The sequence below is a fragment of the Corvus kubaryi genome, unplaced genomic scaffold (assembly GCF_017639235.1).
Source record: "Corvus kubaryi isolate FWS band 111438036 unplaced genomic scaffold, C.kubaryi_AGA036_p1.0 37184, whole genome shotgun sequence".
Taxonomy (NCBI): Eukaryota; Metazoa; Chordata; class Aves; order Passeriformes; family Corvidae; genus Corvus; species Corvus kubaryi.
The window spans coordinates 608,557-632,748 of record NW_024581051.1 but is presented as its reverse complement, the minus strand read 5'-3'; the positions used below and the strand labels follow the sequence as shown (position 1 = coordinate 632,748).

The 24,192-nt window shown below is 37.3% G+C and overlaps 1 protein-coding gene across 3 annotated transcripts in view; it reads left to right on the top strand.

Moving 5' to 3' along the window:
• The window catches only part of CRIM1 (cysteine rich transmembrane BMP regulator 1), a 175,794-nt gene that overhangs the window by 72,628 nt on the left and 78,974 nt on the right, over nucleotides 1-24,192 (top strand). For all 3 annotated transcript variants that reach the window (XM_042022013.1, XM_042022015.1, XM_042022014.1), the window contains 2 exons: nucleotides 12,577-12,819; nucleotides 17,951-18,071. In XM_042022013.1, coding sequence (XP_041877947.1) covers nucleotides 12,577-12,819; nucleotides 17,951-18,071 — 364 coding nt within the window. The remainder of the gene's footprint in view (nucleotides 1-12,576; nucleotides 12,820-17,950; nucleotides 18,072-24,192) is intronic.

Below are 24,192 nucleotides of genomic sequence, written 5' to 3'. Positions count from 1 at the left end.
ATAGTCCTATGCAGGCACCTGTTTAGTGACTGACTGAGGAATAAAGACTGTGTATATTGCATGATTCTTAGTTTGTCTTAAATGTAATCTGGTTTCTTACGTCTTGTGCAGCAGTACCGCAGAGCAGAACAAACTTCTCATACTGTGATTCCTTGTGGTCTTACTGTGTTTGAGGGCTGGTTATGAATCCATGTGTGCATGTATTGCACACGCGCCACCACCCACCATCCCTGAAATGTGTAGGTTTTTCTGGTTAGGATACTGCTGTAGTGTGAAAGCAGGACTAGTAAGATGATTCTCAAATTTCCAGGGGTCTATTTTTCTAATCAGTTCTCAAAAACCTTCAGTCAAGCAGTAGGGCACCTGTCTTTTCAAGCTTAAGCTGTCTAGATCTTGGAATAAAATTAAAATTTCTCATGCTTCTTTTGTCTTGTTGCTTTTTTCCCCAGTATATATTTTGGTTTTCCTTTTTTATTTGTGTGAATGACAGTTGTAAAAATGCAGAAACACCTTCAAACTAGCAGTGAAAGCAGGTATTGCAAGCAGGAGCTTGGAATTTAACAGAATTCCTTGCATGATTTTTAGATGCTTTATTTAATTTTATTTTGCCTAGTGCAAATGTTCTTTGGAGTCACGAAAGCACAGTTTCTATTATATTTATTTATTCCATATTTTTACATGGAATATGAGAAATTGCCTTCAGTATAAGAACCAAAGAACAGAGTGCTTTGGCTTCTTTTACACTGGAGTCTTCTGATAAGCTGCTTATTTCTGCATTTTGCATTTTAAGTGTCAAATGTGGCAGTTTATTAGAAGACTTTGCCTTTGGAGAAAAGATAATGTTTTGTGTGGAATATCCACCATTTCTGTATTCAGTGAAATGCTCCTAACTAGAATTTTGTAAAGTGTCATTTCTCAGCAAAAATAGATCTAGTAAGAACCAATATCTACTTTTTCTGGAGAACTGAGCTGTTTAATTCCTTCACGTTGACAATTTCTCTTCTAATTGGAAATGTTGTAAAAAGTTTGTAGAATCTCTTCACTGCAAGACACTAAGAATTTCTACATCAGAATTCTCTGATAGTCAGTATAGTGTCAGTATAGATTTCCTCTAAAATTATAATGGCCCCTTTTTGCTTTGCTGTCATATTTCTTATTATAGGTAGAGTTGTTTTCTGTTGTCCTAAGTAATGCATGGAAATTTTGTTCAATAATGATGCAGATTTGGTAACTGATGAGTAGCAAAGGAACAGTTAGAGTAGTTGGCATTAAAACTCATTCTGGGGAGACAACAGAAATGTTAATGTTAAAAAAGACATAAAGGAAAAAAGCAAGAATTTGGGAAGATCTCTGGTTGTATGGAAAATCTTGTATAATAAAAATGTGTTTAAATTCTAAAGTAGAGAGGTTATTTTGAAGGGTTTAGGAAGAAGCTAAGCCAGAGAAGTCAAGAGAGATTAACCAAGGCAGTTGGGAGTGTGAAAATGTCTTGAAACACTGAGGCATTGGCCTTCACCATTGGAAGCAGTCACTTTCTGTTTACCTAAAAGAAGGAAACTATGCTTCTCTTTGTAGTTTCTGACTACTGTGATGTGTAAGGTTAATAAAGAGAAGATCAAAATGTTGAACAGGGTTGATTTTCTTGATAATTATGCATCTTGAGTATTTTTGTGAAAGAATTTTAGAAACACATGGTTAAGCCTCTAATAAAAATACAGAGGTTAAGCTGGTAAGAGACAGAGGTTATTTGAACATAATAACTGGGAAAACTAGTTTGCATACTGGAGTTTACTTGCTAGAAGTGTCTTAAGGCATTTAGGTCCTTCTTATACTGTGTGTGGGCTGGGTGTTGTGGGTTTTAGTGGGGTTTTTTAACATTTATCAGTTAATTATCAGAGAGAACTGAAAGAAAACACATACCTTAAATTTATTTGTATTAACCAAGCAAAACACTGAAGGGCAGACAGGAGTTGATTCAATTTTGCTAACAACAAAAACTACATTTCTTTGACTATCAAACCCCTCATTTCTAAGTTAATGTTTACAACTCTGGTGCTTTTTTTAATCAGCTCCAGAAAACTGATTGCCCTTTCTGCTGTTCCGTCTCAGTTGCTAGCTTCATACACATGTGAATTCTTATTCCTTGTAAATTCATGTATGTATTTTCATTATAATTTGCATTTATTGCAAACACAAGAGTCCTTGTTCTGCTTATGTTTTTAGACTTTAAGTAAGAAGCTAAGAGTAACTTGAGACACTACTTTGGGTGTGATTATGTGGTAGAGTAAGTTGTTGGGTGCTCTTTTCATCTTGAGCTGTCTTCAGAGGTTTGTCCTTTGTGAGGTATACGGTGTGTCCTCGAATTCAAATCCCTTTCTCCTCTCCACATCAAGGTGTGCTTTGCAGTGCTTCTCCTTCAGTGAATATTTGTGATTATTTCTCCAGATATCAGCTAGGCTCGTATCAGGGGGGGGGTCCAATGCTGGTCAGCACCGGTGTGCCACGACCTTCCTAGAAAGCGTGTCCTGCAAAGAACAACTCTTCCAGGGGCGGTGGCAGGCCACCCTGGGCAGCAGGTGACTTCAGCAAGTGTAGCAACTTCTCCACTACAAGTGATTCCAGTTCTTGTGATATCAGCTCTTTGTGAAATCACCCAAGGTGAACTTGGGGACAGGGAGACAGGAGCCTCATTTGGCAGTTCCACAGAGGCAGCTTTTATTGTCCAGCAGCCCCTGTGAAGGGAAGGCCAGGGACAAAGGCTCCCTCCTGAGGGGCAGAAACAGGGAGCTTTTATGGGAAAGGCAGGGGGTGGGGTAGAAACCAACTAGCCAACTGGGTACAGGCTATCACCATATAGAAACAAGGCGTGCTGGGGGTGGTTCACTTTGTCACCATGACCCTGAGGAAGGTTGCTTATCTCTGGGAGAGTCTTTTTGCCCTCAGGCCTCTCTCCTCCAAGGGAGTGCAGAGGGCTCTTGTGCCAAGGGCTCCCAGCTCTCCAAAGGCTCGTACTGTTTTCTTAAGCTGTGCGAATCGAAATTGTTCCAAATAGTTGTGCTTTGTCATCATTTTGGCACTTACTCAGCATTACCTTTGGTTTTGCAGCTGAATATACTGTTGCAATAAATAGTACTTTCTGCTTTAAGTAAATTTACTGCTTGTGTACATTTTTGTAAGCCATCGAAGTACGTGCAGTTTATATTGATTATAAATCTAGTGTTTCCATTTTTGGTTTATTCACAGAATGATTTGGCATTCTTTAAAGTCCTGAGTCTATAGGTGAGACTATCTCATTTCTGTTTGCATACTCTTTCTTTGGAAATTTCAGTTGATTTGCCAATATATAAAGATTGAACAATAGTAGGAGTAGTACCATTCATCCAGCACAACAGGCTCTCTTATATAAAGAAATCACAGTATACAATGTTATTCCAGCCATGACAGTACTGAAAACGTTTTTAAATTTTATTTTGCAATAGAGGCAACACAGCTGTAAATCTGACTACAGCTGTTGGCTCATTTCTCCAACTAACTTCTGAAGGATTTTTTCCACTGGCGTTTAAAGGTGCTTTATTTCTGTTGAACGCAGTGCAGTTAGCAGTAGAAATGGGTCCTGTCCCAGGGATGGCACAGCTTCCCCTGTGTTGTGCAGTGGGCTGGGCTCATGTCCTTCATGTACAGTTCTGTCAGCTAATGTTATCTATTATTGATTTGGATTAACTTGTTGGCATCAAGCTAATACTTATTCGTTGAAAGCAGGTTTTGAATAAAATGAAGGAAAAGTAAAATTACCTTTGGGATTTCAAGACCTGAGTGCTTCTAAGCATAACAGAAGAATGCTGTGAGCTGGGAGATCTGAAACCAAATGCAGCTACTGCCACGAACATTATTGGTTTTATAGAACTTGCATTTGCATTTAGATGAAGGTGTTTCACAGATCCTCATTGAGTCTCTTAATTCCTTCTTCGGAAGACATCAGTTTTGGGTCAGGATTGTTTGCAATTCTGGTGTGGTGTTTTTTGGGGTTTGTTTGTTTGTTTTGAATTACCACTTTTCTTTTTAATATTTTAAGTATTGGAAAAGAAACTAGTTCAGGAAATGGAATTATAACATTGGAATAGCTTTGCTATTTACCCAGAGGGGATTACTGTCTTCCTTGACTGTAGCCGTCTCGAGTGATATAACCCTTTTTCTGGTTATTTGGTCCACGAAATGGAAAATCTTTGGGAAATCTGTAGTGAATACTGTGTTGCAAAAATGTGTATCAATGAATGCATGTTTGTTAAAGCTGGTATCTGTGACTGTCTTTTTGTGTGTCACTTTTTTTAGCCCAGGTTAGTTCCACGCTGTTGTTATAATACGAGAAGATTAGGCTATAATGTGGGTGAGACAGGTTGCCCCACTGTGTGCCCATAAAATGCAGAGCACCAGAATGCTGGGAAGTGTAGCAAGACTCATTAAGAAAATAGAACGGATTTTAAATAAAGTCCAGTTTTAGGTAAAAGGTCAGGCTCTAGTTCCTTTTTTTATTTGTAGCAGTTCACCCATATACAGTACTGTGCATATTACACGTGTAAGTTAATCTCGTTTTTTAATCTACTATAACTGCCCTTTTGATTCTTGAAAATCCTTTTGGGTGTTTCGCATTCCGATATCGATCCCTGTCTGTCTGACTGCTTCAGCTGGGTAATCATTTTTCTTGTTTATCTCTAATCCTTTAAATATTTCCTTCCTGCCACTGTATAACAGTACAGTATGCCTGTTGTTTGGAATGTATCTCAATGATGACTGTAAGATTGTACAATAAAAGTGACTGTGTTTGAGCCTAGATTTCACAGAAATGGTTTACAGTGAAACAAAAATAAAAAGCTGAACATGTGCCTTCAAAGCATGTATGCCAACTGTAGTGCATTGCTTTTCTTAGTCATGTAAAATGTTCATCTTTATAAACCGTAACCTATTCTGAACTACTCAGAAAAATGAAATATGAAGCTTGTTATTTCAAAGTGCTTCTTATTCTGTATTCTTTGTATTGACCTAACAGAAAGAGAATGTATTCTCTCCATCTCTGTGTGTGTATATCTGTGTATATCCATATGCATATGTATTAAAAACTTGATTTTAAAGGATCAACTGTAGAACAGTTTAAACATCTTGATAGAAACATTTGGACCCGTCTCTGATACTTCTTTTCAGCCATCTCCTCCAATAAAACATTCTGTCCTCGTTTCTATGGTGACCGAGTAACAGCATCACATGAAGTTCTGACAAAATGATAAAAATTCCTCCCTGAAATGGTTTCCTGAGAAGCATGGATGTGTTCCACTTCACCTGAAGAATGAGAAGACCCTCCCATCCCCATCAGGGCTTTTCTATTTCTCCCGCACTAGATTATACCCTCGGATCCTTTCACTGTACTAACCAATGCTTTAACAGTTCTGCTTTTCTCATTAAATAAAATTGGCATGTACTTTCTCTGCGTGTCAAAGCAGAGCATGCAAACATAATGAAGGAAAAGAATTTGATACAGAGGTGAAAGCAAAGTGTTTAATATTTCTTGAGGAGCCATTCTTATTTACATAGTGCTTTGGTATTAACAAAGATGGGGGGGGGGAAGTTGAGGGGTGGTTTGGCTTGGTTTTTGTTACAACTGCTCTACTTAAACAAAAGAAATGAAGAACGCCTGAGATCTAGACTTCCTATATTCAGTGACTGTCTTAATAAAAACACATCAAACCAGTACCCAGTATTGCATAAACCTTTCAGGAAGGTAAAGAAGCTGCCTTCTCTCAAAGAAAGCATTAGTTGCAACATAAGTGCTTCAGTAACTTGCCATTATACCTCCACTTCCCCATTAGAACTTTGTACGGTCATGGGAAGCATAATTTTAAAAACACATTGTAGCTTTTGATATGGAGAAACTTTGTAACAAAGTTCTGGGTTTATGGCTGTTGCTTTATAACAGACCCTTTCTGAAGTTAATGGAAAGAAAAAAATTCAAATCCATATCTTTATTTCTTATTATTATTCTATCCTTTGAAGATTGTTCTCTTCCCCCTCATACACCTTATAACAAGTATGCTGTGGTTGCAGTGAAAGGTCAGTTTGAGTGTTGTTGTGCCTCAACTTCTGAGATGCTCAGCTTTCCTGTACACTTCTGAGGTGAAAGTGAGAAATTTTTTTGGGACATCCTGACTTTTTAAGTGAATGATCCCCGTTTTAATGATAAAGCACACAGTGCATTGTATCTTATTCAGCTATTATTTTGCAATTATACATTGTAACTTAGGTTATTCTTAATAATTGTAGGGGGTACTCTCTCTTGCACTCAATAACAGCAAGGTCTTGTCGCAGTCTCTTAGCAAAGTACAAGGAAGTAAGCCTGAACCTCCAGACCTACAGAAGTAAAGTTTGTCCTGAAATGCAAAACTTCTACCAGTAGTAATTTATATCTAAAAATAACACTGTCACTGGTAAACTGGAGAACTGTATATTAAATTATCTCTAGAGCTGCCTTTTAGAGTAGGGATTAAGTTTGTTTCCAAGGAGAGGATTCTTGTTTGGAATTCATCAAAATGTTAGTTTTCCTGTCTGGATTGTGTTTAGTTTACTAAGAATGTTTTATTTCCAGCTACGTTTCTGAATTTCTTAAGAAAATTGTCTGTCTCAGAATAGTTTGTTCGCAAAAGCTTGATTGATCCAGACTCTTCCATTATCTATGTAGAGATTCTTTGTTGGCTCAGGCTGCTGAGATGTCAGGGATACTAGAATGCTACCAGCTTCGGTGGTGTTTGATGAAAGGCTATAAAGAGAATGTGTCCCACAGAGAAACCTCGTCAGAAAACCAACCAACATTTTCTTTTCTTTGTATAGTTATTTGAAATGCTGCTTTTTTTGAACATAAAAGCAGCATTTGCAGCCAGCAATGTTTTCCTTAGTGAGTTTTAGGTCATCAGTTCAGACTTTTAGGGGAAGCTTGGTGGATGCATCCCTGAAAAGTGATTGTTCTCCTTATTAATGGTTGGGATATTTTTTAAAGGATATACTGAAATGTGATTGAGTTTCATTTGGTTTTTTTCTATTTCCTCAACTTCAGCAAGGCTTTTGACACTGTCTGTCACAACATCCTCATAGGGCAGACTCAGGGAGTATGGACTGGATGAGTGGACAGTGAGGTGGACTGAGACCTGGTGTCTTGGTTTGAGACAAGTTTAGGGGGAAACGCTCTGGAAGGAACCACTCCTCCACAGAAGGCAAGTTTTGGCACTCCCTCCCCCCACTGATGGAAAGGAATTTCTTGGAGGAAAGTGAAAAAACTATTTATTTAACAAACAAAGTGCTGGCAGGGCACAGGAAAAAATTCATAGCTATTCAATATTAAACCTCCTCACTGTGGAGAAAGCTGGTGGATTCAGAGTTCTTTTCTGTAGCTGGCTCAGCCCCTCCTGAGGTCCAAGGCCAGGATGCGTTGTCCTCTCAGCCTCCGTGCCGGTCCACGGGGTCCGATGATCTGGTTCTCAGATCACAGCTAGGCCAGACAGTTCCAGAAGAGGTAGTTACGGGAGGATTTCAGTATTCAGTCCTGGGAAAAACTTCTTGTCTCAGCTAACAGGTTAGCTAAAAGCAGGAGTCAACTCTCTCAGCTCTGCTGCGGCAAGAGAATGTGAGGGAGTGTGTATGAGTCCTTGAACACAAACCATGCCGGGGAATTTGCCCAGCTTCCCCCCCACCCCTTTCCTCGGACCCGTTAAAGCTGCAGGACCCATTTCTGGATATAAAGCAGACCATAAGGGAATACATTGTCATAAAATCACCCCAAGACACCTGACTGAACGGCAGATCCCAGAGGGTTGTAATCAGTGGCACAGGGTCTAGTGGAGGCCTGTCAGCAGTGGTGTCCTCCAAGCTTCAATACGGGGTTCAGTATTGTTTAACTTGTTCATCAATGACCTGGATGAAGGAGCAGATGCCTCCTCAGCAAGTTCACTGATGACACAAAGCTGGGAGGAGTGGCCAATGCCCCAGAGGCTGTGCAGCCCTTCAGAAGGACCTCGACAGGCTGGAGAGATGGACAGGGGGGAGCCTTCTGAAATTCCACAAAAGGAAGTGCAGGGTTCTGCACCTGGGTAGAAATAACCCCAGGCACCAGCACAGGCTGGAGCCTGACCTGCTGGAAAGCAGCTCTGTACAGAAGGACCTGGGGGTCCTGGTGGACAACAAGCTGTCCATGAGCCAGCAGTGGCCAAGAAGGCCAATGGAATCCTGGGGTGCAGCAGGAAGAGCATTGGCAGCAGGTCAAGGGAGGTGATCCTGCCCCTCTACTCAGCCCTGGTGAGGCACATCTGGAGTGCTGTGTCCAGCTCTGGGCTCCTCAGGACAAGAGAGACATGGAGCTCCTGGAGCAGCTCCAGTGGAGGGTAACAAAGATGATTAAGGGACTGGAGCATCTCTCTTATGAGGAAAGGCTGAGGGAGCTGGGCCTGTCCAGCCTCAGGAAGAGACGCTGAGAGGGGACCTCATCAATGTCTGTGGGTATCTGAAGGGAGGTGCCAAGAGAATGGAGCCAGGCTGTGCTCAGTGGTGCCCAGCAACAGGACAGGAGGCAATGGGCAGGAACTGATGCACAGGAAGTTCCACCTGAACATGAGAAAGAATTTCTTTACTGTGTGGGTGACTGAGCACTGGAACAGATTGCTTAGAGAGGTATTGCACAATCCTGTGTCATGTTCTCTGGGGGGAAGCTGCTTGAGCAGTGAGTTTGGACCAGATGACCCACAGTGGTCCCTTCCAACCTTATCTATACTGGGATTTTGTGATTAACTGTCTGATTCTGATAATCAAGCAGCATAAGTGTATAGAAGTCCTCACTTCAGTAAATTAATTGGTGAGTTGTATAAGCAATTTCTTTCCTTTTTGGAATAGTAAATTTATTAAATGAGGCGTATCAGTTGTTTCAAATGTAGAGGTAGAACAATGTTTTATAAAAATATAAATTTAATTAGTGCAATAATTGTCCTGAGTACAGCCTCTTGGTTAAGAAACCATGTATCTGCTTTAGCAATTTTACTGCCTCTACATGCAGTTAGGGTTGTATGAAGTTCTTCTTGTGAAGGCGTCTGCTCTATGGGTGAGGACAATGCGACACATGTATCTTGCTGTGTAATCTGTGTGTTAAGATGCCTTATTATTAAGGAATATGTATATATTTGCTATACTAATTTATTTCGTAGTAAATCACATGTATAGTCCTATAGATAGGTCTCCCTTTCCACAAAAGCCTAATTTTTTACGTTCACCACAGTGCTTTGAAAAATTATGTTCTCCTGTTTCTGGACATACATAGTATTTGTTTATATTCTATTTATTATCAAAATAAAGATAAGAAAATGGAGTTTAAGTCTTGATGCATTGTTTGACTTTGAAGACATGGGTCAGGAAGAACCTGATTTGTGTAACAGACGGTAACTTAAAACATCTAGGGGACAGGTCAGTGCTTTGCAGTGTATGTGTCTATTTGACAGAGAAGCAGCAGGCTCTGCTTCTTTTGGTCTGTTGAGAAGTTACTTTGAAACAGTCTGTCTGGTGTGTAAAAGGGGCAAAGTAGCAGAAATAGCACTGGTGAGTGATTTTTTGTGGAATGCAGCTTGGCATTACCCTGCTTTCTGTCTTTTGAGGCTGTTGGCGTATTTTTAATTATTTTGTTCTTACATGGGGTTTTTTTAATGTTCCTTTTGTAAGGGCTAGAAGTGTTTGTTAATAAAGAAAAAAAGAGCTATTAAACAATTCTTGTTTGATGAAATCTTAAATAGCTGTATGTATTGGAATTAAATCAGGAATTCTGCTAAAACAGTGCCATTTATTGCTGTATTAATGTTTGTCATTTATTTTGAGAACAGATTAAATTTTGACACCTTCTTCGATGAAATAATGAAAAGATAGAACTAGTTTAGTGTAATGAATCCCTGTGGAGAGAAAAGATCTTGTCATTTGCTGAGATAACAAGAAGAAAAACCTTGAAACTTTTCTGAATTGGTTGCTTAGAAGTAGTGGTTTTTATCCAAAATTGGTATCAAAGTGAGGAGCCCGCATCAGCTTTTACTGAGATGCAGTAAAGCTGAACCCCCACCTTCTTACATTGCAGTGAGTTCTGGACCTGGAATGCACTTACACTAGGGCGGTGCCAGCTGATGAAAGTTTTAACCAACATAGTAATGCTACACCTGGAGCTGCTGGATTTTCATGTTTTAGATAAAGATTATGCTTAAGGAAACACTTCATAGACTGCTGACCACATGCCATTTTAGTCAGTAGCTGCTTTCCATAAAGGAAAATGACATCTAAATCAAGAAAAAAAGTGTGACATAGTCTGCAAAAAGTTTCTTAACCTGCCTTTGACTCTGCTGTGGGCTGGAGTTTGGGAAGCTGAAATATAATTGTTGATTCAGTGTGGGTGAATATATTTGAGTTTCCTGTTGCTCAGTTGCGTTTGTATATTGGGAAGGGAATATTTCAACATGTACATAGTTTGAGATGTAATTTGGAAGTACAGTATTTACATGAGTATTAGCAGGGAGTTATTAGTAGAGCTTTGTTTGTTTATTTTTTGGGATTATGAAGTACAAAACTAATAGTGATGTGGATTAAGAAGAAAAAGGTTTATAAATACCTACTGGTGTTATGCTACACGGTATTGAAACATAAACATGTATTTTGCAAGATAGTGGTTAGGTTTAAACCATTTCCTCTGAAAACAGTGCTGGCTTTAGGTAAGACTCCTGTTGCAGTCTATTAACTTTAGCTACATCGAGCAGAATAACGTGGAAAAGACTATTGAAGATAATAACTGTAAAACACTGAGTGAATATTTCATACAGAAATATTTTACATGGTTCTATATTTTAAATTTCTCTCTTCTATTGTTTGTGATGCTTCTTACATGTAGGTAGTGACATATCCTTGTTTTCCTATCTTTGCTAGGTGGTCTTACCAACTCCAGCAGTAGACTTTGCATTGGTCTTCTAAAAAGACCTATCTAGAGTCCTTAATAGTCTGAATTTGAACAGTTTGACGTGCATTTCTGACAAACCTTGCCTTTTGGAAAGTTAGCCAAATTGGTCAAAAATAGTTTTTATTGTATTTGACCTATTGCATTGGTCAAATTTTAATTGTATTGAATTATCTAAGCAGTCCTTAAGGAAATGCTTATTGTCATATAGATACATGTATGTATGTAAATGCAGTCAAGTGAAAAATAGCAGGTCAACTTTTTAAAATACTTATAATACGAAGTATTTGCATGAGAGATTGCGTGGGGATGGGATTATCTATTAGTCATGGAAATCAGAAGATCACTGGATGCATAACGCTAGGATAAATACAGTAATGAACAGTGGGAATTTAAGGGTCATCATGAGTACAAGTGCTCTATCAAGAGTCTGTCATGAGTATTTTAAAGGCTTTATTATTATTTTTAAGGGCTGCTACTGCAGCAGTTCTGTCACTGTGCATGTTGAGCAAACATGCAGTGGAAATGAAAATAATTTTAAAAGCTAGAATGTCAAGCCTTTTATTATATCCATAAACTAAAGGCTATCAATAAAATACTGAAACTAGTATGTTATCTATTATTTATACAACTCTGCAGTGAACCACTGTAACCAGTAATGTTCAGTCTGAACAATGTGTTTAATAAAGCAGATAAGAACCTAAACGTAAGAGTAGGTTTAAAAAAAAAATTGGTCTTAAAAATGTTATTTAAAGTTCTAAGCAAAATACGTATCTAGTCAAGGCTGTTTTAAATATAGATGGAAACAGTAGGATTTTTAACTGTAAGAAAAGAGCTATGATGCGATCTAGTACCTCATTTAGGTTAGTAATCTTTGATGGTTTTAAGAAAAAATATAAAAGTACTTGTACATGAAGGAATCATAGAATATCCTGAGTTGGAAGGGACCCATAAGGATCATCAACAAACCTCACCATCATCATAGTCAAACCTCTTACCTTTTAGTATTAAAGCTGCTGAAGTACATAGGAACAACGCTTCTAATGTGAACATTGGGACTGTGTACAGAAAAAATCCTCTTCTGCTAATGTATGAGCTGTTCAAATATGTTAGCTGTTGAACTTTTAACTTGCTTTTTGAATATGTGAGAGCTCAGTTCAGGTTAATAAATCAATCCATTTAAATCAGTCCATAATGGAAAGTCTTGGGAAACCGAAGGTATAGGTGTGAAAATCAGGGCTGACATGATATGACAAGTTGTTTCTTAACATCTTTGCCAAATGTGTGACTTCACAGCTCTACCTGAGGCTGTGTGGGTTCAACCCTCACACACATCACACGGATTGGAAACTTGTAGAAATATTTTATAAGGCAGCTGCCGTCTTACAAATACCTATACTTTTTAAAGGATATTTGGAAATTTTCACTAATCAGTTCTGAAGCTGCTGTTTCCTTTTCTTTTTTACTATTTTGGGAGGAGGCAGAAGAGAGGGAGCTTTGTCTGAGTTTATCTTTACAGGTTCAGTGTTTTACTGACACATATGGCATGATGATTTTTCTCTCCTTTTCAGAAGAGAAACCTGATTGCTCCAAGGCCCGCTGTGAGGTCCAGTTTTCTCCTCGATGTCCAGAAGATTCCATCTTGATTGAAGGCTATGCTCCTCCTGGTGAATGCTGTCCACTCCCAAGCCGTTGTGTGTGTAATCCTGCAGGCTGCTTGAGGAAGGTTTGCCAACCTGGCTATTTGAATATATTGGTTTCTAAGGCATCGGGAAAGCCAGGGGAATGCTGTGATCTCTATGAATGCAAGCCAGGTAAAAGTAGACACAATTTCTTTTCCCATTTTTCAATTTTTTCTGTCTGAAAAGCAAAATAATCTATATAAATGCATCCAATAAAGCCTATATTGTTTTCTGAAGCGGTTTGTATTTTTTGCTGTAGGGAGTTTTAAGAGGTGAAGGTACATGGGACTGTAAAAATGAAGGTGTGTGTTAGGAGGGTAGAAGAACAGTGACTTTGAAGTGATTGGGGAAGGAAAGAAACGAATGGATTTAAGGGAAGTGTAGAGCTTTGCATATGGGGATTAGAAATTAAGAGACCTGGTAATAAACCTTGTGTCTTCAGAGTCTAACTTGGTATCCTGAAGAATTGTAGGAAAGAAGAGTTAGAGAGGAACTGAACTACATGAATTATAGCTGAAATGCCATGTTGCTAGAAAAATACGGGATAAAGGGCTGAGTAAGGCCTGGGAGGTAGGTGTTCATGCAGATACTCTTGTGGGGGTGATGTCACCCATTTTACTGAGTATGTCACCAAGTCTATGGAGTTAACATGCTGAACAGAGAAAATTGTGTTTCCGTTTTTTGCCACAGACCTAAAAACTTAGGCTCTGTGAGTAATGCTTCCAGAACACTCTTCCTGCACCTCCATGTCTGCTTAACCAGCCTCACAGGGGTTTTGCACCAGCAAGGGTTTTCTGGTGGAAACAAAACTGGGAGGACTACTTCCTGTGACAGCAGTGCTGCTTTATGCCAAGATAAAGTGCTTGCGCAATTAAAACATAAATTGTGTTTATTTCTGCTCCTTAAAAAAGATATCAGTGCTCTCTAGTTTACTCTGGCATTTCAGTTGGGCGCCTTCTGCTGAGAACTGTGTATGTTCAAGTGCTGTGATTGACAACAGAGTTAGTGAAAGGAAAATAGAAAGCATTTCCTCAACACTAAATGCTAGAATAAAAATAAAATATTTCATTTTGAGAGTCCCTTCCTCTTCTGTCCCTTTTACTTTAGGAATACAACTAAAGGCATTGGTATTTAGTTAAAATGCATAGTGAAGAAACTTAGTATTTAGTCACACATGTCTATTAACCTCCAGGTTAATTAGCTTTAAACACTCTTACCTGTTGCTCCACCAAGCATCTCATCACAGTTGTACCTACTGAGAACAAGTATGTCATGCTCCTTATTTTACTGTGATTGTAAAGCTCAGATATGAGATAACCCTAGTCTGGTTCCATAAGCAACCTCTTTTATTCCTACAAGATGTATGTAACTGTCCATTCATGAGTAGTGAATTTAGTCAATATGTGTTGAATTTAATTTTAAGCTGGAGATTACATTTCTCAAAATACAGTTTCAAAACATTTTTCTTCTTTAAGATAGTTTGAATGAGCAATCTCAAATGGAACTGCATAATGTGTTAACAGCAAAAATAAAAATAACCCAAAAAAACATTTGTGGGAGTATATGTGCTAAACCACTATGAACAAGGACATTTTAAAAATCATGTTTGTTTAGTTAAAGATTGAGTTAAAATCTAATTTAAAATGCATTTTGCTGCAGTGTTGATAGGAACTCTGGCTGTCGCTTCTGAATAAAACAAGCTAAATAGTTTACTTTGGCAGTTGTCTAACAGATGTTTGTTGTACCTTTTGTGATAACTTTGGTGTTGTATGTGGTGCAGTGGGGAGTGTCGTCTTTTAGTTTCTGACATCCTTGGGAAATCATTGGGAAATGTCTGTCATGATAGACATAACCTGTGTTGAAAAGACCACTCATTTGTCATTCTTTCAGAAGTCTTTTTGGTAGAGCTTTCATTCACTCATCTCCAGCATGGCCTGAAAATTCCTCTTTTTTTTCTGGTACCAAATAATGGTTTAAACACAATTGTAAAGAAAATGTTATTGTTTGGCTTACTTCTTTGAGGAATCCTGTGCAGTCAGGGCTTGATGGAAAGTCCGAGATCAGCAGCAAAATTTAGTAGGTAGTGTGTAATGACGCACAGGGAAGTAGTTTGTGCTCCACCCTGATACAGCTTCAGCATAGAAAATCAGGTCTGGATCTTTTACAGTCTTGCACTAAGGACAAGGGTCAGCAAAATCAAGCTTTTATACACAGCTCAGAGAAATAGAATTCTATAATGTTTTTCTTTTACCCTCTGTTACTTACAGAAATAGTACTTATATTTTTTTATTGGATGATTTGTCAGAAGCTTATGTTGACAGAACTTGAGATAAGAGTGGAAAAGGACTGGAGAAAAAGAGTGAGCAAGAATTACAGATACATTTCTAATGGAGCTGGAGAAATGGCTTTTAAGTTGACAATGAAGGTGAGGGAGGGGAAAAAATCAGCAAATGTGGAGATCCATGTTGGGAAATACCTGGGATAGAGCAGTTAAGGGATAGGGCAGCTAGGAAAGTGATTCAGGCAGTGATACAGCTGCATTGAAGGTCCAGGAATGATATGGTTGTATGTAATACATTCTGAAGTGTCATGGAATGTAAAAAGGATACTCCCTTTCCACTTCTCCCATGGCAGCCAATGTGACTACCATTATCATGTGTAGTTGTGTTGCGTTGCATTATTCATGAGGAACCAGTTGAAATGCATCTGAAGTGAAAGCAAAGGATGTCATGTCATGCTTCTATGCTGTAAAAGCAGACTGTGCATCCTTGTACTGAACCCTCAGAAATCCATGACTTCTGAAGCCTTACCCTGTGCCGAGCCACTGTGTTTCATGAGAAATGCAAACACTGACTTGCTCCTGCATCATTAGATGCATAAGTATTTATTTAGATCTTGCCCTCAACTGTACATTGTATTAGTTGAAAAGCCAGCCATTTTATTAGCTGAAATATGTCAGGGTGAAACTTAACACACTTAATATACTTTGTTAACTTACTCTACTAGAAAGTTTTATTCACCTAGTTTCATTACAGTTTCAAAACCTTTGGTTTTGTAGTCTACAAAGGCAGTAGTACGCTATTACAGATATGTCAGGGTCTGCAACCATGGCAGGGTTTCTGCTACATTCTTATAGAAAAGTGGTACCTCTCAGATGCTTCTATATACAAATTCAGTGCATGAGAAAATTCTTTGAAGACTTGTAAGCAAAGGTTGTTTGGGTGAAATTTTGCTGATAAGAAATTGGAACATCTTTATGAGTGCTTGAAGACACTGATTTTTCAAACTATTTAAAGCTTAAAGCTTCTATGATAGACAAAAAAAAGAGTTTAGAATAAAAGCTTATAATAAACTGTTCATGAAATATACATGTTAATTATTGGAATCACAGTAGGATGTGAAAAAAACCCTAGAAGTTCAGTGGCAAATGTTTGCAGTCTTATTTTTTAGGACAGTAGTGCAGCTAATCTGGGAGTTATCTTTTAAAGAAATGAAGAATCCAGTTACAGGCTGTTCTGTAACCTCAGAATATTTCGTTTGTTCCAGTCTGTAAGTTTGTCTCAATACTTTTTCCAGTTTGAGAAACCTGTTTAAATCTGAAAGAAAGTAGGAACTTTTTTTCCTTTTTCAAATATTTTTCATTTCTTATTTGTCTTCGTCTCTCTCCTGTGAGAAAACTGGGGGAGAGATGTGACTGTTCCACCTGCAGAAGAGGAGACTCAGGGAAGATCTCATCAGTTCATATGAGTACCTGAAGGGAGTGTAAAAGCAGAGCCAGGTTCTTTTCAGTGGTGCCCAGTGACAGGACCAGAGCAGCAAGAGGCACAAATAGAAACACAAGAGCTTCCCTCTGAACATCAGGCACTTTTTCACAATGGGGGTAACTGAGCACTGACACAGTTTTCCCAGAGAGGTAGTGGAGATATTGAAAAACTACCTGGGCATAGTCCTGGGCAGCCAGATCTACATGGCCTGGCTTGCGAACCTCCTGTAGGTAGGTCCTGTCCTACCTCTGTAGCTGTTTTGTGATTTATCTAATAATGTAATAATGAAGAGAAAAAAAATCCGTTTGAGTAGTCTTAACTTGGGGTTTGTTGTTAAAAAAGACAGAGTGCTGCTTTTCAATATTAGTGAGCCATGTACTATCACACTGTAACCACTGCAGTGGAGATATGCAGAGCAGATGTAATTCTGAGACTGATGTCTCATGGTGACTAAGTCAGTTATTGCTGTGTACCACTGAGGATCAAGCTTGGAAAATGTAGGACCAGAAGAGAAAAAATGGGCCTTTGAAGGTTATGAGCTCTTGTAAGAACGGTGGGTAGCATTGCCAAGCTGCTTTAGCAGTTCAGTAAGTAGCTGTGATAGTGTCGATATTGCAGTGAAGTTTAATCAGTAATCAGGGATATCATACTGCATAATTTGCAGCCTGATAACATTCTGTTCATCCTGCTTGCTCAGTCGGAAAGTAGCTCATTTCTTAAAGAGGGAACCATGTTTTATTCTGCACTTTCTTAGTACAATTATGAAAAAGCATAGCAGATACGTAATACCTGAGCTGGTACTGTTTGTTACATGGAAGATTTAGTACCAAATAAGAGATAGATGTGTTTCAGCTTTCCTGAGTATGACTTATAAAATTAAATACAGATATTTGTTGCTTTCTAAAAACTGTTGGTCAGTCTTTCTTGTTAAGTAGAATTCTTCATCTCACTAATGCAGAAAGATTTGTTAATTTGCATTTCATTTTTGCCATATATAAATATACAAACAAGACAACCTAATAGAATAGTCTTTAAAAATGTGCTTTACACATGCGCACATAAATCTATAGTGTATTTTTTTTTAAATATCCTATAAACCAAGTATTTTGCTGTTTAAACAGACTTTAATTAGTTAAAAATTAAACAATGAATTTTTTACTATTTTAAAAGCTGTGGGAAATATACATTCTTCATAACTAGGATATTTCTATTAACTGATATTCACAGTTGTAATGATTGTTTAAAGTTGTCTGTCTAACTTCCCTAAATTTTTTTGTTAACTAATATCAGTTCAGTTGGTTCCTGAGTCAATAATTTTAAAAAGTGAATCTTAAAGAGAAAGGCAGGCTTTTTGTAATGTTACCTAGCAAGCGTGCATTCTTTGGATAATTTTTGTGACTTATAAGGCTGATGCATAAGTGGTTGCTTATGAGGAAGTAATTTGCAAACAGCTTCTAAAACATGACTAAAAGAAATTTTCTTCTTCCCTTCCTCTGTAGTGTTCAGTGTGGATTGCAGCACAGTCGAATGTCCCCCTGTTCAGCAAGTTGTTTGTCCCCTGGATAGCTATGAAACCCAAGTCAGGCTGACGGCTGATGGCTGCTGCACCCTGCCCACAAGGTTGGTGTCTCGATGGCTCAGTGTCTTTAACTTGTTCTTGACAATTCGAGTATTGTAAATGCAGGATAAGAATGCGAACTTCTGTGACAATAAATGCTGATTCAGAATAAAAGCTACATGAAGTAGGTTGTATCAGTCTGATGGAAATACAGAATCTTTTCTTTTTAAGGTAGAAAAAAAATCTTCACAGTGCAAATGCATGAAGTTGGTTTTTGCTACAATTATTTGAGTTCATGTCTCTAGATTGACTTTCAGTTAATTCAAATGATTTTGCAAAAGTGAATTTTTGAAGGTGTTGGATGGGAAGGAGTTAAGTGATGGAGATTACAGAAGACATGCTAGAGAAAAATCTCATCTAGTTAAAGGAGAAAAAAATCTAATTTTTTGTTATGTGGAAGACCACTGTAAAAAGTTTAAAGGTGAAACTCTCTGGAACTGTAGGGGTACAGAAGTTTCAAGTACTTGCTTCCATTTTACTTCTGTTGTTGTTCAACTAGGTATAACTTACTGTGATTTTAAAAAATAAGACAGTTTCAGAGTTGGTTTTGTTCCACAATTATGCACTATTTTAGTTTGTGTTTTTACAACAAATTTCCCAAAACCTGGTTCATGAATATGCCGAATAAATACATAATCAAGCAAAAATGAACATAAATGAAAACATTTTACACCAAAAAGAAAATTTTTCTTGTAAATGTGACTAGTTGGCTTACTTAGTGGAAGGTCTTTGCACCCATAGAATATTGTCGTATTCTCAGCCCCTTATGTAAAGTAGTAAAAAACTTGCAAAGAGTTCAGAAAGCAGAAGATGGCAAAGGTTGTATAATCAGGGTTGTTCTCTTTTGGGTACCCTTTGGGTGTGCATTTACTGTGGCATCTTTTTTAAAACCGTTGTTTCCATGATGTATGAAGGTCTCTTATTGCATGGAGAGTCAAAAATGTATTTATTTAGTAAAACTAAGGCAGAAAAAGAGATATGGAAAATATCATTTAATGCACTAATCCTGACTCTTAAAATTTGAAAGTGTATTTCTAAACTTGACAGGTTTTATTTGTAATTGTAGAATTACAGACTACTGAGAGTAGTCTGATTCTTATTATCCTTTCTCAGTGAATGCTACAAATGTTACTTAGTTCAGAGTTGTTTTCTTTTATTTTCCTGTTTTCTGAATTTTGTATACCAGAACATGGTATGGATTCTCAGTATCCTCCCTTTATTCTCAGACATATTTTCTGTAAAATCCCTAGGAATTGCAATGAGAGCTGGCTTGGCTGGCTGGGACTGTGCAGGGGTTTGTAGATTTTATACAGTCATCATACTGCCATTGGTGCAAATACAGCTCCACATGTTCAAGACAACTAGAATAAAATGCTGCTAAGGACTGTATTCAGAAAGATAGATGATAAAGTCAAAGAAGCAGTCTCAGATTCATATTTCACAAATTTAGAGTTCAGATTAACACTTAGTAATCTTGAAACGATAGAAAGATTAATGGTACATTTTTACTCTCAAATTTGTTCCAGCTTGTTGGATGAAGAAGTGATACATAAGCCAAATTATTTTTGTATCACAAAAGTAAAATTATGTTCTATTTTTATGCAGTCTAATATGTGGTTTGATTTTTCTAGTGCTTGGGTGAAGGGAATGAAAAATATCCATTTTATTCTTTGTCAGTGATAACTTCAGTGTTCCTTCTATCAGGAAATATGGAGTACCAAGAAAAGAAATCTTCATTTACTTCAGAAAAATTACCAGTTCAAAATATCTTCTATTTCTAGTACACATGTGGGAACTGACCTTAAATAAAACACCTAGAGCAGCAAACATGTTTTTGAAAGAATCTTTTTATTTTGTTGAGAATGTTTAAAAATAAAGTCAGTTGGTTTGCTGTGTGTTAACTGATGCCTGAAGCATCCTTGTCCATGCGTGTGGGAAGTCAGTGATGAAACCAGTATTCTCCTGTGCACAAAGATCCCAATTGTACAAGCAGGCTTACAGCATGTGAATTACTAGATAATTGTGAATTCCTGAAACCTCTTTGAAATCAGTTGTTGTGCATTCCTGGGATCAGAGTTTAACAAGAGATCAGAGCTGGGATAGATGAGTACTTAGCCCCTGGAGTCTTAGGAGCTGATCTTATGATTGGAGGGGGTGTTGTGTTAATAGCTCTGCCCTCCTTGATGTACAAAACTGCAAAATACCTCCACAATTAGCAGAACCTAATATGTCTTCAGGCAGGTAGAAACAATTGTAGGTGTCTTGTACTCCTCCATTATTTTTTAATTTCGTGGCTCAGTCTATGTTGCTGTATGTAGTTATTATGTGGGTTGCTATTTGGATTGCCTCAAATCAGCCAAAACAATAATACACTTTTTAATGGAGTAGGTGAGAAGGAAAGAAGAAAAACTGAATCTGGCAGCAATATGTTCATATAGATGCTTTACATGTTGTGTGCTTGCTAGAAATATATTTAGTTATTTTGATTTTAATATACTACTGTGCTTCTTAAGGAAGACAGCTCCATAGTCATCATTCATGTGCTGTAAGTAAAGATTTTACTTGAAGGGGGGAATAAAGAAATATAGACATGGGAATAATAGAAAAGAAAGCTTTAAAAAAGGTTAGAGGGAAGAGAAGTGCATGTATGTAAAGAGAGCAGAAAGGGAAACAAAGTGCAGTTACTTGGAACATGAAAATCGAGCCATTTGGATTCAGGTTCAGTGTTTCATCAGATTTGAGGAGAAGTTGGAGCTTTATATTTGAAGGGTGTCTGTGAGACTTGCATGTCAAAATTATAGAAAAAAAGTGCATATTTATGGATGAATGGGTCTACACTAGGAAAATGGGATGGTTTTTCTTAATTTCAAAATTTCTTAATAAAATATTAAGAATGATGAAATATAAACATTGCCTTGTCTGAGGTTCAGTTTAGGATCACCTAATTGCATATCATATCTCTTTTTAATTGTTAGAATTAATTCAAAAGAAGTGGCACTGTATTGTTTTAGTGTACATTTGAGAATAATTTATTAAAAGCAGAGACATTGTTCCATAAGGTCATGGACTTTAGACCATCATTTCGACTTTATGAATTATGTTTTTAAGACTATTAACTCTTTGAAGAAATTATGATCATCTGTTTCATTTATTGCCACTAAAATAAAAGCCTAATACCAGCAGAATCAGAAAGCAATTAAAGGAGAGTACCATGGTTAAGGACAGATGATGTGTCACTGAGCTGGTTAACAAGTAGTTGATAATTTTACATACAGTAGGAGCAGATTGACTTCTGTCTCACATCTTGTTCTTGGCCTGTTTTTTGTATGTAATATACTAGGAAAATGAAGATACTTAAATCTGATGTTAAATTGGCATTTGTTTGTGAGCTTACTCTTGAATGCATATTCGTAACAATGAAAACTCCTCCAGCAATGCCAGGGGAAAAGTGGGAATAGTAAACATCTGATACCATAAATTCTTGTTCTTGTACTCAGAGATTACATTTAGTGTCACACTGATTTCTAATGCAGTGGTTCAAACAAAACAGAACATACTGATTTGGCATCGACATCAAAATACCAGTTGCTTTAGCTTTCATCAGACTGTTATGAGATGATTACCTTAAATTTCCAGCTATTATGTTAGGAAAGCTAAATGTTTGGAAAACAGGAAAACAGCTATTATGTTAGCAAAGATTTAGAACGGTCTGTCTCTGGTCTTGGTAGAGATGCTTGCTTCTCCAAGGAGGTTGTTGAACAAAAAATGTATTAGAGCTCTTACAGAAAACTTAACCACAGGGGTTTTTTAATGTAAATTTGTTGTCTTCTATTACAAAGTTGAATGAAGAGATTATCAATATCAACGTTACAGAATCTGATATCTTCATATGTTTCCAGTTTTTCTGTTGTGAATGAAGTTTCTTCAAATTTTCAGATTCCTTTGGGAATTTATTTTTAAGTGTAAAAATCTTTATCAAAATCTGTTTAATTTTTTTATCTGTGAAAAATGGAACAGGACAGGGATTATCAATGGCTTATATTTCTATTGCTCACATAGTTTTATACATGTTTCATAAGATTTTTACAGCAAAGTAAATGACCTGTTTGGATAGCTTCGCACCATATATTTTTGGATTATCTTTTCCTCTTTGTGACTGTTGTCACAATAATTTGGAAGTTTAGTCTTTAATAGGTCTGTAGTTTTATACCCCTGCTTCTGTGCTGTTATCTGTTACAGATTAAGTAATTTCAAGATTCATTCAGTGCTCTGTTCTCAGGGATATTTCACACACACACTCCTCCCCCCACCCCAGCTATTCTTGGTCAGTCTTCCAATAAAATCAGATAACCAAGAAAATTCCATAGAGAACAACAAGATGTTAGTACCATGCCAATATTAAAAAGAACAAAAACTAAGTAATTAAATCTAGTTGTCTTGTTATCAGTTCTGAGAAAAATAGTAGGAAAACTGATAGGGGTTTGAATTAAGGATTAAAGGATGTAACTATAGCTAGAAGCAACCAATGTTGCTGAAATCTGATTTTGTCTTCTGAATATACTAAACTTGCCTTAAAAACTGGGCCATTAGAGTGCTTTCCTTTTCAATTTCTGTCTTCCATTGTCACTAGTCCTTTTTTTGTATTGGATTCTAGCTTTAAACAAAACAAAAATAACTAGGACTTTTTAATTAATATTGTCTCACAGAGTTTACTTTATAAAACTGAAAGGTATCCTCTTCCCCAAACTACTTAACATTGAAGGACATTCCCCACACCTCCCTCAGATTTTGGGAGTGACAGTCTGAATGAGTCAGTATCATTGTCCTTTAGCTCCTGAGAGGAACTCCAGCAGCATATGCGTGCTGGCTTGACTATCTTACTGATAATATAGGATATAGTCGTATTCTTCTGGGAGGAGAGAAGCATCCAGGAGTATGTTCACTAAATCCCAGTAATAAGTTTGCTTGGCATACTTTTTTAAAAAGCTCACACCATAATCCTGAATATATTCTAGATTTGAAAAAATTCAGAAATAATTGATATGTTTGTGTATCAAAATTTCCAGTACTTTATTTTCTACCTGAGTCCTAGCTTTAAAAAAAGCTGTTTCAAGAATGATGTGGTGTGATGAGGAGAAGAAAAAGCAGTTGTAAATTAAGTATAACAGGAGCAGATAAATTTCATATGCCAAAAAAGGGATTAAAAGCTTTTTACAGATGCAGTCTTGCAGGATTGGAGCCCAAAAGGGCTTGATGTTTGAGTGAATGAAGACGCTTTGAATTGGACTATTTCACTATCACTTAGTTACAGATAGCTGAATGGCATTACAAATGCAAACCTCTCAGTTGGTTCAAGTAGCATGAAGGAGTAGGATTATGGTTGTATTGTTTAGAAGAAAACTCCTGAAAAAATTTCGCAAAGGAATTAGTCATAGAATTCCTTTTTCCTTGTTTAATGGTCTTTTCCCTGTCATTCTTCTCTTGTGTGTGGCTGAAATGTCTCAATCTGGGGCTGCTGTGAATGGCAGTGCCACCATTTGGTCTGCAGTATGGTAAAGAAGTGAAATGTGCTTGGTCAGCAAATCCAAGTGTTAAGTCTCTGGATGATAAAATATTGTTTTACCTTTTAATCACCTACTCAGCCCCATTGGAGGGTCAGAGGGGCAATTAATATCTGCATTAAAGCTTTACTTAGAAAACAGCCCAGTTCTTTCCCCCCACCCCAAATTGTTAAATACTTTCACTTTTATACAGCTCATGAAAATGAGAAATACCTTGATGTAGTAGGAAATAGTTTTTTAGATAAGGCTTAATTTAAGCTATATCTGGATAGAAATTGAATATAACTTAGAACTAGACTAGATTTTTCTATCATATTTAGTTACCTTTCAATGTGCGAAATAGTCGGAAGAAGAGTAAATCTACAAAAATGTACTTCACTTTAAGAATCTTCTTAAGAGAATGTTCTTTTTTATTCGTCCTGTATGTCCATATTTTTAACATGAGTGTGCTTTATTTAGCAGTTCTAAAGGCATTTAGGCTAAGTAGTGATCTAGATTAGTGATCCAGATCTAAAATTTGTATATACCATTGGTGGATTGGTTTTGATTCCAAAGGAAGACA